Here is a 15,448-nt window from a genome sequence, read left to right on the forward strand (position 1 = left end):
TTGGCCACTGAAGCTGCCAAATGCTTTGGAGGCACTGGATCAGGATGTGTTCTACCAGATGGAGTTTTCATCCATGCTGTAGGACACACGAATTATGATCCTCTTTCCTGTACTCTCAACGTTGCAACACCTCCCCCCCCCATCGTCTCTTTGCCCCAAGTTTCTATCATCATCATCATCGTTGGCGACGATCAATCCGCTGACGGAAGAAGAACTCTACAAACCATCACCATCTCGTACGGTGCTGCAACGTAACAATGCACGAGCACCTGCCCAACAGCTTGTTTCTTCGCTCCATCTCCGTGGTGGATGCCCTCTCGGGAGCATTCCCTCCCTCGGCTGCCACGCTGTTGTTATTCTATCCAACCCTTTGTGCGACGCGCTCTGGCCCAAGTCCACTCACTGTGTCTCTTCTCTCAGCCACGTGATCCTCTTTCTCTCTCGTTGCAACTCCAAATGTGCACCACTCCACACTTATAGGCACTCAACAGTGTCCATGTTTTGTTCACATTCCATCTTCAACAACTGCCCTAAGTATATATATATTCCAATCCAAAACTTTCGATAAATGGTGAGAAACCCCATCACAACAGCAAACTGCCGACAGGGATGGAAGCGATGATGTTTAATAGCACTCAGAGGTGTGCTCACAAACAGCAGGGAGGCACAAATTCCCACCATGCCTTGCATGCATGTCATATGGTCTTGCATGCATGTCATATGGTCTTCACATTGCATGTACATGGCAGATTGTACGTGGTAGAGCGTACGTGGAGGAGCGTACGTGGTAGAGCAGTAGTGTCGTGGTTAGCGAGCTGCGCTATGAACCTAGCGACCCGGGTTCGATTCCCGCTCACGGCCAACACCAGTGACGATTATCTGAACCGGTCCTGGGCCTCCCCTAGGGCGACTCAGCCTGAAATGAGCACCTGGTGCAGTGCGTAAACATAGCCACTGGGGAGACAAAGGCGATCGGGCGTGGTGCTGGCCACCCACCCCCTCGTGTACCGTTCCGTCCTTCATAGGTGCTCGCTAACAGCACTTGCCCCTACAGTCTGTTAAGGCTATACGGGGGGTTTTTGTCTTTGTGATCGAGGATAGAGAAATGCTTCCTCGACCCTGTGCTGTCACCTCTTCGGCCTCGACGGTTTTTATAAATCTGAGTTCACAAAGATCTTCAAGTCAATTTCAATACCCTTGTTAATTGAATAACGAATGTGGCATCAACCCATTATTACATAATTTAACTTCTCTGTAAACATTTAGTTGAACATGAGCACTAATTTTTGATCCAATAATTGGTCTCGCTCCTTTGACGAGGTCGAAAGTTATACCATCTGGTTTGCCTGCTTTTCAAACGTCCACATTTGAATAAGTGAACTGGCCTTCACAGGTTTTCATAACCAATTAAATAAATGTTGTTTTGATTTAAAGCTTTCGTGGCTGCAGGTATTCATATTCTTGGTTCTTTCGGTAAAGTCACGTAGAAGGGATTTCACACCTGATGATGATTGCTTGTGTTGCAGTCGAAACGTCGTGAGAATTTTATTGTTTTATTTTTTTACCGAAAGAACCAAGAATATAAATATGTTGTTGTATTTGTATACACTATCACTCATACTCTCAGTGTATCCTGGCCACTTTGAATTATAGGCCTTCAGGCCTGCATTTGGTATCTGTGATAATAAAAAAAAATCGAATTATCCTTTCAAACAGAGAAGGAAGGCAGTCTGATAGAAACTGACAAACTCTCCTGTTGGTGTTCACACCACAGCAGCGAGAACAGAGAAGACAACCCCCTGGGCCAAGAGGACCACTTTGTGCACGCTACACCTCACCGACAGCAGCTCTCAAACCCTCGTCTACAAAGTGCACTATGTATTGGCAGGACTCTCGCTTCGTGCGAATATAAACTCCCTTCAACCACCCGAACCAGTGGAAAAAAGACGCATTAGTAAATCTAGATTTCAAGTTTTTGTGACTTCAGGGATCCATACTCTTTGGTTCTTTCGGTAAAGTCACGTAGGTATAAAACAAAATAAATTAAATCACGACGTTTCGGGCGCAACACAAGCATCCGTCATCAGGTGGGACGCTTGTGTTGCGCCCAAAACGTCGTGATTTAATTTATTTTATTTTATACCTACGTGACTTTACCGAAAAAACCAAAGTGCATTATATAATGTTTAATGGCCTCGGGTTATTGATTCTTACCGTGGCGTCGTCCGAGCCTGTGGCAAACGCATCTCCACTTGGGTAGTACCTGCAGGAAGAAACGCCGCCAGAATAAGACCGCATGGCAAAGCGCAGCGTGCAGTATGACAATGCTGCTGCAGCCACTGCTGTTGACGATGACGTACCGACAACGGCAATGGCAATGCTGATAGTGATGACGACCGTCATACAGTGACACGCGACAATAGTTCAACCGCTTTCAGCATACTCTTTGGTTCTTTCGGTAAAGTCACGTAAGTATGAAATAAAATAAATCACGACGTTTCGGGCGCAACACAAGCGTCCATCATCCACGAAATGTTTGCATTCCAACGACTATAAAAATGATTTTAAAAAACCTTTTTTTTCCATCAAAAATTAAGGGCTTGCTAAACAACTGGCAAGCCCGATCTTGCGAAATGTGGAACACCGACCGAGCGAAGAACAGCGCGCTTGCCTGTCGACGCCAGAATAATTGCTAATCAAGCAAGAAAGTGGGGGATGTCTCCCATCGTTCTCTTTCTGTGTGTGGTATCGTATAATGAGACGTAATTCGAACTGGTTAATGCGCCCTACGATATTCGCTCACTCTCGTAGAGAGATAAAACACGACTGAGAGGCTAGAGGAGGAACCACAGAAAAGCAGGAACGGCAGCCATGCCTATCACGGGGTTATCAACCAATTAATGAGTTCATAATCAACGTTTTTGGGTTAGATCGCGTTATTTATAAACGTGTCGTAACCCTCCACCATCCGACACGGCCAATCAGCAAAAAAAGTGTCACGTTGACAAAAGACAAATAGTTCACTGCTTTAGCCCGCCGGTGTGTTGAAGAGTGAAACCACAACATTTACAATATTTGAGTGGAGGGTTACGACATATTTATAAATAACGCGATCTGACCCAAAAACGTTGATTATGAATAATATTGGTCGCGAAAGCCTCACACGTGTTAAACAATTAATGAGTGTTTACATGTGGGGAGGAAACCGGATCACCTGGAGAAAGCCCATGTGTGCAAGGGGGAAACACTCTATCCCATACAGATGGAACAGGTGGAGTTCACTTTTTTCTCGATGCCCGTGGCAAGGGAGATTCTCAACATTTGTGCAATCCACAAACAAGCTGTTGACACGTGGGAACAAACCGCAGAATCCAGAGAAAAGACTCAATCTCATACAGATGGGACGAGTGGAGTCCACATTTATCCTGCGCTGCATTCTTTTGGAAATCCAGGGTTATGGCGCCTCCTCAGGAAGGGAGTTTCCCAAAATGTATGCGATCCACAAGGCCTAACCTCCACAGTGCTGGGTTGCAAGCGTTGCGCCTACCACCATCACGATAATCCTCCTGGATATCCTCGTGATGGAGGTAGCCACAATCGCTTGGGCTGCACTTTCCCAAGCCTGCTAATACACCCTTCCTATCTGGGATGGCGAAGACAATGTGTTCTTTCTCTATATATATTTATATACAAAATAGACTTACACTAACGAAAAACAACGATTTTAGTCCATTAGCCTGTTGGCCTTGCAAACTACTGGTGGAGCCCACAAGGAAGCAGAACGTCCCATGACAGTTCTGGTGAACCGCTGGCACTCATCGGCATCGCTGGGCCCGAGCCACGGCGCTAATTTCCACATTCTCGTGCCGGGCACCAATCTCCCTTCAGGACGTCCGTGTCGTGAAACAGAGTTGAGGGTTTTTGTACACATCCCAGATGGATGACGATGAATGACGACGATACAATTAGCGTTACGTCTGCTTATGTTAATGACGCTGATGATGCTATACCTGATGATTATGTGTGTGTGTGTATAATGTCAATGTGTGTTTGATTGCAGGTACTGGATGTCATAGACGCCTCTCCACTTGGCGCCTCGAGCACATGCTCATTTAGACGTTATATACCTAAGTTATTTGGTGACTTGATTTAACTAATTAACTATTTTAAAGGGAAGACTTTCCCAGTACCCTTGCACCGGGCCAGAGTCCCCGGCATCCACCGCCGTGGTTGGTGTGAGGTTATAATCAGCCAACGAAGAAAGCCTTTCCCCTGACAGCATCGCTCACAACACTCCGCGTCATTACGGTCTGCTGCCACAGGGAGCTGGACCTGGCCCCACGGGGGCTGGCGGGAGCCTCGAAGGTAAGCGTAGAGTAACCTCCAACTGTAAGTGATTGGCTAAATCTTCCATCTGCCAACCGATGAGTGATGTGGAACCGGAGAGATGGTGACGCGTACGGGGTTAGGGGTTGGCGTCCCGCACGTACAGCCGAGTGGGGCGAGCGATCGTGCCGCAGGCAGCCCCGCATCACATTCTGACAAATGCATGGACCGCCGGACAGGTTTTGCAGGGATGGAGAGGGACGTTTTGGTGGTCTTTATTTAGAAGGCAAACCACACTGATTGTAGCAGAAATGGTGGGGGGGGGGGGGGGGGGGCATTTCCATCCTCATTGTACTGGGAAAGAGTCTGGCGAGGATTGTTCAACATTGCATTGCCAGACACACGAAGACAATGGTTTACGGGCCACTAATGTTAGTCCAACAGGGGTGGTGCGGCATTGACATCATATTCTCTGTCTGCAGGTGTCAAACAACACAAAACATGTGTAAAAAGAGATCTCAGCCTCGGTGCATTTTGCATAAATACATCAGCAGATTCTGAACAACTGCGTTATAGAAATAAGCATAAAAATGGGCGACAAACACATTCGAAAAATGAAATATTTTAAGGAGGTCAAGGTCAGGTCGGAGGTCACTGGGCATGTTCAGGATAGGCAGTCTCAGTGGGATCATTCGAATGCAGTCCAGATTAAACACAGGCGCGTATAAATAAATAGCTTTAAATAAATAATAAACAAGTCCTCTTACAGAGAAAAGGACAAAAAACGCATTGTGTGTTTAAATCGCCTACGGAGCAGATCCTAAAATGGGTTGTGTTTCATGATGTGTATTTAAAAGGGGCCGTCCATAAATGACGTCACGTGATTTTGGCCGATTTTTTACCCCCCTCCCCCCCTCGTCACACGGCGTCACAAAAAGTCAGACCCCCCTCAAATATGACGTCACAAAGCTCTGCCCCCCTCCCCCAAAACCATATTTCCATTTTGAAAATAAAACATGCTTCAAATTACTTTAAACTATTGTCATTGTAGTGCGTATTTAATGTGGCGCTGCACTCTGATGTTGTAGGAGAAAACATGTATTAAAAAGGAGGCATCGGAAAGGTGAAATTTTGCATAAAATTCACTTGAAAATATTCAACGTCTAACTAAAACTGCAGATGTTCAGAATATTATATTGAAATTCTCTTATAATTATAAAATATTAAAAGTAATTATAACTATAAAAACAATACTTGAAACTTTGTAGTAGAACGAAGCAAAATGGAGAGTACAGTTCTTACTATCATTTATTCATTCCACAGAATGAAAAGCCCTGGTAGAATAATTAAAATCAAAATGTTTAATAACAATCATTCAAAAAAAGTACAAAATGTATGCTTCTCCATTCTCCCATGGAGAAGCAAAATGCTCATTCATGGAATAAATAAAAGGTGACCTTAGTAAATTTAAATAATCAAATAGTTAATAATGAAAATGTACAAAAATGTGTGTTGTTACAACAATTATATTGTTTATATTTATTTAAAGTTGCGTATTTTGACGTGACGTCACATTTCTCAAACCCCCCCCCCCCTCGTCACACATCGTCACAAATGTCTGACCCCCCTCCCCCCCCCCTAGGTGCGTGACGTCATTTATGGACGGCCCCCTAGAGAGGATTGTGTTAGTCAGGGTTGTGTTTCATGATGTGTATAAGAGTGGTTTGTGTTAGTAAGCCATGTGTTTTATGTTGTCTGTTAAATTATTTTGTGTTAGTAAGGCATATGTTTTATATTGTGTGTTAAAATGAATTTGAGTTAGTAAGTAAAGTGAAGTGAATTTTATTTTAGTTTACATGCATGGTGCCTTGCTGGCACAAATCTTCCACTCAAATCGCCATCATCAACGTGAAAACTCAAACTCTACGTAACATGAGAGAGATTCTCAACGATGGGAAAAAATATATTTCTATTTACAAACTATCTGCGGTTGTTTAAAATATAAAAACAATGAAGCAGGTTGTGGTTGTGAGTTTGTCGTTGCATGCAAGTGCGAAGAGAAGCGTTGTTGAGTTGTCGTGATGGAAGTCGAGTGTGCCGATTGCTTCAGGGAGGCTGTTCCAAAGGTGTGGCGCTGCAAATGAGGAAGATCTGTCCCCCATGGTTCCGTGTGTTAAGTTGTTCATGGCTGGGGGAGTGTTTGAGTTGGGGGGGGGGTGAAGTGATCTGCTGTTTCGCTTGATCTGCATGAGGTTTGTGGTGCAAGGTGGAGCTTGCTTGTGTGTTACTTTGCATGGTAAGAGGATGTATTTGTGAAGTGCATTCTACGTTAGATTAGGAACCGGTGTACATTTTTTTTTTTACAGTTTGTTAGATGTGGGATGATTTCGGGAGGTTGAAAATTAGTCTAGCGGCATTATTCCGGATGATTTGTGGGCGTTGTAGCTGTGTTTGAGGTATGTCGAACAATAGTGAGTTGCAATAATCTCGCCGAGATGTCACGGATGCATGTATGAGGGATGGCCTGTTGCTAATGGAGATGTATGAAGCTATGCGTTTGATGGTGCGTAGATAGTAGTGTCTGGTTTCTGTGATTTGAGATGATGTGTTCTGAGAAATGTACCCTCATGTTTGATGTGATGCCCAAACTATTTACTGTGTTGGTTGGTCACATCAGCAAGAGGTCTGCTGTTATTGAGACGATTAGCAGGTTTGTTTGTTGTTTAGTATTCTGAGGAGTTCTGTTTTTTGTATGTTTAGTTATAACATCTTCTTGGTTCTTTTGGTAAAGTCACGTAGAAGGAAAATAATAAAAATAAAACACAATATTAATTTATTATTTTTCTTCTACGTGACTTTACCGAAAGAACCAAGAAGATGAATCCCTGCAGTCACGAAAGCTTTAAATCGATAGTTATAACACGTTGTTTGGTAGTGTTTAGCGCTTTGGTAATTCTTTGCTTGTGTTTCACATTGTGTATTCGAGTGTTATGTCGTGGGAGCGTGTTGCTGACATACGTAGCACACATTCAATATTTATCCTGCACAGTATCCATGTTGCGGCCTACACCCTTACTCCCATTGATTGAGAATCGCTGAACTAAGATAACTGAGAATACGAATCTATAACAAGCGCCAACATTTTTGGCAATTTAAGTCAATCAGGAAATGGCAAATCCCAACATGATAGATGACTGACACCAAAAGGCCATTGGACAAGCAGAACAGCATAACATTCTTCAGAAGAACAGTTTAAGAGATTATATAATATTTCTAAACACCACTGGACGTGAACACAAAATTTTGTATTTGAATGTTGTCATCTATCGCTAGGTGTAAATGATGGAAATTTAAGAAAATGAAACCGATGGTCAAGTGATTAAAAAAATGTTCACCCAAAAAATATTTTCTGCCAATTCTGGACAATTGCATTCGTACGATTGCTCAAGGCCATGGCCTTGATATTCAGCTACTCACAAATGTAGCGAATCAGAGTTATGGAGTAAAACTGATGTAGAAAACATTTCCCAAATTGCAACATTGTGGCTCAATCGGCTCTCATTCTAACAAACGGACGTTCCATTAATGTACTGCGCAGGCCCAGATGTGGTTTACGTTTTGGCCCGGACTGCCAGTGTATTCAGCACAACCACACAAAATAAATTGATGCATTTTTCTTCCTGTAAATGAATGAAATTGTGTACTTAACTAAAATAAAATGTTTTTCCACCAAAGCAATTTACCCGCAAAGAGCATCTCCTGAAACTGGACCTGCCCAAGTGGCCGGGCAGTGCTGACAGCATTCCCTTATTATTCGTGAGGGGCACATTCCAGAGATGCTCTTGAAGAGCAAATTTGACGTATAATGATATTGGCCTTTGAAGACCCATCATTTTAATTCTTTGCCTGAAATAAATATGCTAATAGGCTATAAAAAATATGACAAACATCATCATATACCTGATCACTTTATCGCATCACTTTATCTCGCCACTTTAATTCTCGATGCAGCCGCGTAGAATTCCCGATGCGATTTGCGGATGGCCAAAATCGCGGACAGCACCCTCGTGAGTAACGAGGGAATACCGTATGTCACAGGGCTCAACGTGGGGCGCGTAGATTTCCCCGCGCGGTGCGTAGATTTCCCCGCGCAGCGCGCAGCTCTGACCTTACGCTGTTGATGTCAGACTCGTGCGTTTCAAAGCACTGCACGCACTGGCCTGTGCGCATGTCCCACACCATTGCCTTCTTGTCGCAGCCCTGTGAAGCACAGTGCCAGGTCATGGGCAACCAAGGACACAGATCCACCAGTGCAAATTGGAGTCGCACAAACTCTGCTGCTCAGATAATGAAACAAATCACCTGGTGGTATACAGTCTATATATATAACAGGGGGACGTTTTGGGTTATTGGCGCTTCCACATGGGCGATGAAGGGTAAGAAGGGCAATGACCCTTCTTTATGTCTAAGTGCTATGAAGAAGGAGCATTGCGTTCATTTGTGTCTCTTCTAAACATAATCTCTCTCCTTTTTTTTCTACTCCTTCTGAAAAAGCTCTCCTATTTGTCTTCAGTCTCCTGAATACATCTCATCAAAATGCATATTGTCATCTTACAACTGGACTTCCCATCTGTGTATCTATCTCTTGTCTACCTATCTGCTGCCATCTCTCTAGAAGTTTATACATTGGATGGGGATGGGGAAGAACCACTGATTTTGTTTAGGGCTAACACCACTGTCATTCACAATATACTACTTTGTCATGACCATCATCATCTTCGGCCACGATCAATCCACTGCTCGATAAAGTCCAGTTTAAACTGTCATTATCTATCATGGTTTGTGATGTAACAGCACCTGCACACGAGCTAACATCACAGCTCCGTCCCTTGGCTGCCAGTCTGTCATTCGTCTCGACCACAGACCCCCCATGCCTTCTAGCGACAGGCCCGGCTCAACTCCTCTTACTTTAAACGTCAATTTGATGCGTTATACAATCCGCTCCTCTTTCTGATTCTCAGTGCAATTTCTAGTATGCACCACGCCATACTTATTTGCACGCATTTCAGTTTATGTTTCACATTTCTATCTTTGCCAATCTCCTATTATTCTGATCCATGTCATAACAGACAAACTGCACTCATTAAAGCATTTCTACTTTAGGCACATCGGTATGTTTTTTTAAATCTGATTTAACCATGATAATAGCTTGAGATTTACATCCAATTTCGAACGGAACACAACACTGCAATCATATTCAACCTCAATGGTACTTGCAAACGAGAGATCCTGGGAAGCCACCGTTTGGCCATGTTTGTTTATTGTAGTACAGAGTTAGACTGATGGCTTTAATCTAGTTGTCTTGTGGTTGTTGTTTGACTTGCATCCCACTGGGATTTTTGCACAGCGTTGGTATACGGTGCTTTTTCTGGAAGTTTTTGCTGTTTTTTCCTGGATTTTCTGTTTGCACGTCGTCACTTTAAGATGTTTCTTGTTCATGTTTTTTGTTTGTTGCGGTTGCACCCGATTCAAGAGCCGAATGCCTCATAGGGCTACACCTAATAAATGAAACTGAAACTGAAGAAACTATTTTAATCTTAAGTACTTCTATGTAATTTGGGCACATTTAGTTCATGGTTGGAATGATATCGTGTAATATTTAATGTATAATATACCCATTTTTTATAATAATGTCTAATATTGCCAAACTATGGGGTTCAAGCTGTCAAATCTCCAGGCACACTGAGTAGAAGTGAAATAACCGTGCGCTGGTTACAGGGCCGTCTTGATCTCGCGGGGGGTTTCTTTGAATAACGTTTATCACCGTTATGTCATGCTACTTGTAATAGTCTTACAACAAATGTAACCACATCTCGTGTATATCGTATAGGCTAGTTGTCCATGCAACCTCTTATGGTTACATTTTAAATGTGTATCATTTAATAAGCTAAATAAAAACCTAATTCATGCAGAAGAAGAAGATACATTTAATGATTTAACAGAGAGCGATATGAGAGGGAATGCAGTGAATGGATTTTGGAAACCCTTGAAATGGAGAATCTCTGTAGAAAGAAATCGAACCAAAGTCGTTGTTTGACAATTATGTTTGATAACTCGTGGTACGTTTAAGCATGCAGGTCCTCCATAGAAGCCAGTAAACATGCAACGTTGGCCAATGTTGGCCCAATAACGTCCCACGTTTCCCGGGAAGTCGCTGGCTGTGTTGGTGTCGTGATTACCCCAGACACGAATGTATTTCCAGTCTCAGATGGAGCCAGGTCGAGGCACAGGACATCAGCTCCATGCCCATGGAAGCTCTGCAGGAGCTGGCCACTCTCCACGTCCCACAGTGCGCAAGTGCCATCTCCACTCGATGTCAGAATCTAACGCAGCCACACGAAGAAGAACCATCGCAAGAGAGCTCCACAACGTCCACGACGGAGCCACAACACTTAGACGCAACCTCGCAGCTGCAACACAGGTTTGCAGTTGCGATACAGCCTCTTTTTATATCCTTTATATTAAGTTTGCTTGCTTGCGTGCTTGCTTGCTTGCGTGCTTGCGTGCCTGCTTGCTTGCTTACGACCGTGCAAATCTTTCGGTCGTTTTTTAACCCACTTCCCGTGATCCAATCGAGCTGACGTTTTCCACACAGACTCGTTGTGACAGACAATTAATGTTCGTGAAAAAAAATTCCCAAAATTTTACACTTTTTAGGCAAAAAACAATTATTTTACATATATTCAAATAGAACTCATTCATGGCTTTGGCTGAACGTCACAGTGTAAGAGCCCAGAGCGTAACCCCTCCACAGGCCGTGGCGGAGTAGCGCAGTTGGTAGCGCCCTTGCTTCCCATGCCAAAGGTTGCGGGATCGATCCCCGCGTCCTCCACAGGCGAATATATTTTTAAATCCTTTATATTAAGTTCGCTTGCTTGCTTAGGACCATGCAAATCTTTTGCTCGTTTTTTAACCCACTTCCCGTGATCCAATCGAGCTGACATTTTGCACACAGACTCGTTGTGCGAGACAATTAATGTTCGTGAAATTTTTTTCCCTAAATTTTACACTGTTTAGGGAAAACAAATTAAATATTTAATTACCAATTGCTTAATACTGGCAGACAATCATCTGACCCATAGGTGGCAGCCATCTCAAGCCAGAGGACGAGAGGACTCTAGCTGCCACGCATATAAAGGATTTAGAATGAAAAACTTTGTTTTTACGGGTTATACTTATTTGTTTTACGATCAGAGGAAACAAGAAGATGCTCGGTGTAGTCGGCACTTTGCTTCTTTCATCATTTCATTTTTTTAAAGCTTGCTTTATGTTAACCCCCTCCCCCCTTGTTAAATGAAATATATCACAAAAGATTTCACGCTCCGCTCTCCTTACTCCTTCCCTCTCTACCCCCCCCCCCTCTCTCTACCCCCTCTCTCCCTACTCCATGCCCATGTTCCCCCTATGTTTCTATGTAATATTTGTAATATTATTTATATATATATGGCCTCAGTCAGGATACAGCCCAGTGGTCAGTGCACTCAGGGGGTACAGCAATGATGCTCGCATTGATCATTAATAAACGTAGAGTGACAACAGGGAAAAGCACACGTTGTTATTGTTGCTGCAATATGAATATCCTCATTTGAACTTCAGCAACATTTTGAGCTTTACCCAGGCAAAAGCAGCCTCGAAAATAATAACCAATTACTTTTTTACAGAGACATTATCTGCCGCTCTCTTTTTGCCAGTGTCCCCACCACTTAGCGGTTGTGGTGGCACTCAGCGATCACGCAGAGCGCCAGTGTAACAGGCTAAAACAACCCCTGCCCCGATTAAACCCGGGTATAGTTTGGCCCAGGCCAGAGTATACCCGGGGAGATAAAGTGTCCTAGGCTAAACTATACCCCCCGGGGGGTTAAACTAGACTGGGCCAGACCATACCCCCCCTCCAGTCCAGAATATGTCCCATGTGAAAGTTCAAAGGCAATTATCCATACAGAGAACAGCCGACAACGAACTTCAATCAATATATAAAAAGCATTTAAATGGAAGTAAGAATCTCAATTTGATCAATTGAAGCATTTTTCGGGATAGGGTTATTATTACAGTTTTTCTGGTTTAAGCAATCAAGGTCTATTTTAAATAAAATGTTGGAAAAATTTAGTAATTCATGTATATATCGCTCAACCCTATTACTATCATGGGGGTATGATTGGCCTAGAGGGGCATAATTTGACCGAGGCCATAATATACCCCAGAGTATAAATTGGCCTAGGCCGTTTTAACCCCGGGTATACTACGGCCTGTTACACCGGCACTACCGACACCACGTCCGCTCCCGCGCCACGCCTCTTGTGGCATCGCTTCCGTACCCGCACAAACCTACCGAAACTGCCCAACCGCTCATACCAAGATGTGTTGTGGTGTGATCCCTACTGTCTAGCCCTTACGCTGGCTTCTTCACTAGTCCCACCCCCCACTATGCATTGTTCTCCCCTTTGCAAAGCAGCAGTTAGATAAGGGGCCGTCCATAAATGACGTCACGCACCTAGGGGGTGGGGGGGGGGTCAGACATTTGTGACGATGTGTGACGAGGAGGGGGGGGGGTGAGAAATGTGACGTCACATCAAAATGCGCAACTTTAAATAAATATAGACAACACGTTCTACTTAAGTAAATAGACTTTTTAATAAATGTCTTCTCCTACAACATCAGAGTGCAGCGCCACATTAAATACGCACTACAATGACAATAGTTTAAAGCGATTTGAAGCATGTTTTATTTTTTTGGGGGGGGGGGGCAGAGCTTTGTGACGTCATATTTGAGGGGGGGGGCGTCTGACTTTTTGTGACGCCGTGTGACGAAGGGGGGGGGGGTCAAACATCGTCTAAAATCGCGTGACGTCATTTATGGACGGCCCCTAATGCATTCGTTTTGTGGAGAACCCCGACGACGTGAATTCAAGTTTCCACTCAGATTTTTCACAAGCTACCAATTCATGAATTTGACCCCTAACCTCAGCTGTCACCAACCACGGAAGTGTCTGAGCTCTGACTGGAGTCTGACTGGAGCGTGTTCTGACTCACAGTTGTGTATTTAGCAGCATAAATGTCCCCTGCGTCCCGGTTTTCTCCAGCATCACCGACTCTTGTATACTGTGAGTGATCTGCACCGAGTCTCCCAAATCTACGCATCAAGTGGCGGCACCTCGAGTGTGGTGTCCCAAGTGTATTTATCATCTGGGTGTCACAAACATCTCCAGCGTTTCGAGTGCATCCCAAGTGTCATACATTCATCTTCTGTTCTAGCTTCAATATATTGCCACGAGTGTTTCGGCACTACGAATGTAGAGTGACCGACGTTAGTGTTTTGAGTGCCTTGAGGCGGTTATGCGACCTTGACTGTCTGGTGCTGTGATGGTTACCTTGAGGAGGGTCACGTCTTCATTGTCTCCAGTGTCTTGAGTTTTCTAAAGGTCGTGTAATAACTCACCTGTTCGAGTTTGTACCTGCAATGCAGCTGCCGTATCACTCGTGTGTGTTTTTGAAGGCTTATTTCATGCTATGCCTACACTCTTTCGAGCTTACGCACGTGTTGTATATATGCTGTCATTAGTTTGAGCACTGCCTTGTGAGTGTTGCGTCATACTTTGCATGTTGAAAGTGAGTGTCATGAGTATCTCCATCCTGCAGCAGGCGTTGTATCAAGTGTGATATTTATTTTCATCGTCGTCAAACATGTCATGTTTTGCTTGGCCTGAGCTCATTCTGTTTCCAATGGCTCCAATGCGAGTGTTAAATAAAGTCGAAAGTTGATTTGAAGCTTTCGTGACTGCGGGAATTACTCTTTGGTTCTGTCGGTAAAGTCACGTAGAAATAAAATAAATACGACATTTCGATTGCAACACAAGCAATCGTCATCAGGTAGAAAACAAACCTAGTAAACTTAAAAAAAACAATGCAATACAACACAGAGAGTCGGCTAACACAACAGTCAACACCCTACCTGGTTGATTACGTTCTTCCAAAGATTGCTAAATTTGAGAGAGAGACAAAACACTGACACGGAGACACATAGACAGACACACAAGCAGAGAGAGAGACAACACAAAGACACACAGAAAGAGACACACACATAGACACACAGAGGGTGTTGACTGTTGTGTTAGCCGGCTCTCTGTGTTGTATTGCATTATATTTCTAAGTTTGCTAGGTTTGTTTTCTACCTGATGACGATTGCTTGTGTTGCGATCGAAACGTCGTATGCTATTATTTAATTTATTTTCTGTCTACGTGACTTTACCAAAAGAACCAAAGAGTAAAGTCGAAAGTGTTGTTTGCCAAATGTAATGGTAATACAATTTCAACTTGTAACCCACACAGTAGTCGATCATTCTTCAATCGAGAGAACGACTCAGAGGCGCGAGCAGCCACAGACAAGTAGGAAAAGGTGACCACGTGGTGAGCCAGCACCAACAATTAGCTCTGCGGTCCTCTATATATCAAGCTGTTTACACGTGGGAACCCAGAGAAAATACTCAATCCCATACAGATGGGACGAGTGAAGTTCACATTTATCCTGCACTGCATTCTTTTGGAAATCCAGGGTTAAGGCGCCTCCTCAGGAAGGGAGTTTCCAAACATTTATGCGATCCACCAACCATGGCCTCCACAGTGCTGGATTACAGGCGTTGCGCCTACCACCATCACGACAATTATCCTGGAAATCCCCGTGCTGGAGGTAGCCACAGTCACTTGGGCTGCACTTGAAGCATTAGGTGGCCATGTACCAAATAATACAAAATGGCCGAGGCAATTAATAATTATTTTATTTCTGGGACACTACTTTTTTCCAGGGGTGTACTTAACTTCGCGACTGGGGTACCAATCAATCCGAAATCAGTGCTACTCCGCGATGTCGAAATGCAGCGAGGACGATTGCGCTGAACCCCTGAACGCTCCTATGCACCAGTTGATCGGGTGGGATCTTGGTGATTGGGAATCCAGGTGTGGCACATTAGGAAAGGACCACTATTTTAATAAGTCCATATATGCTGTGCAGTACATAAATGCACGTGTGTACACCAGCATGTGATGACTGAGTTGGGCCTGTGGGGGGT

General features: G+C 43.9%; 1 protein-coding gene across 1 annotated transcript in view; it reads right to left on the minus strand.

Moving 5' to 3' along the window:
- Positions 1 to 15,448, minus strand: part of GNB5 (G protein subunit beta 5) — a 68,650-nt gene that overhangs the window by 30,038 nt on the left and 23,164 nt on the right. The window contains exons 7-9 of the mRNA XM_061577465.1: positions 10,566 to 10,709; positions 8,495 to 8,586; positions 2,215 to 2,263 (exon numbers count right to left, since the gene is read on the minus strand). Coding sequence (XP_061433449.1) covers positions 2,215 to 2,263; positions 8,495 to 8,586; positions 10,566 to 10,709 — 285 coding nt within the window. The remainder of the gene's footprint in view (positions 1 to 2,214; positions 2,264 to 8,494; positions 8,587 to 10,565; positions 10,710 to 15,448) is intronic.

This window comes from Lethenteron reissneri, chromosome 64 (assembly GCF_015708825.2).
Source record: "Lethenteron reissneri isolate LAM-NWPU_2019-01 chromosome 64, ASM1570882v1, whole genome shotgun sequence".
Taxonomy (NCBI): Eukaryota; Metazoa; Chordata; class Hyperoartia; order Petromyzontiformes; family Petromyzontidae; genus Lethenteron; species Lethenteron reissneri.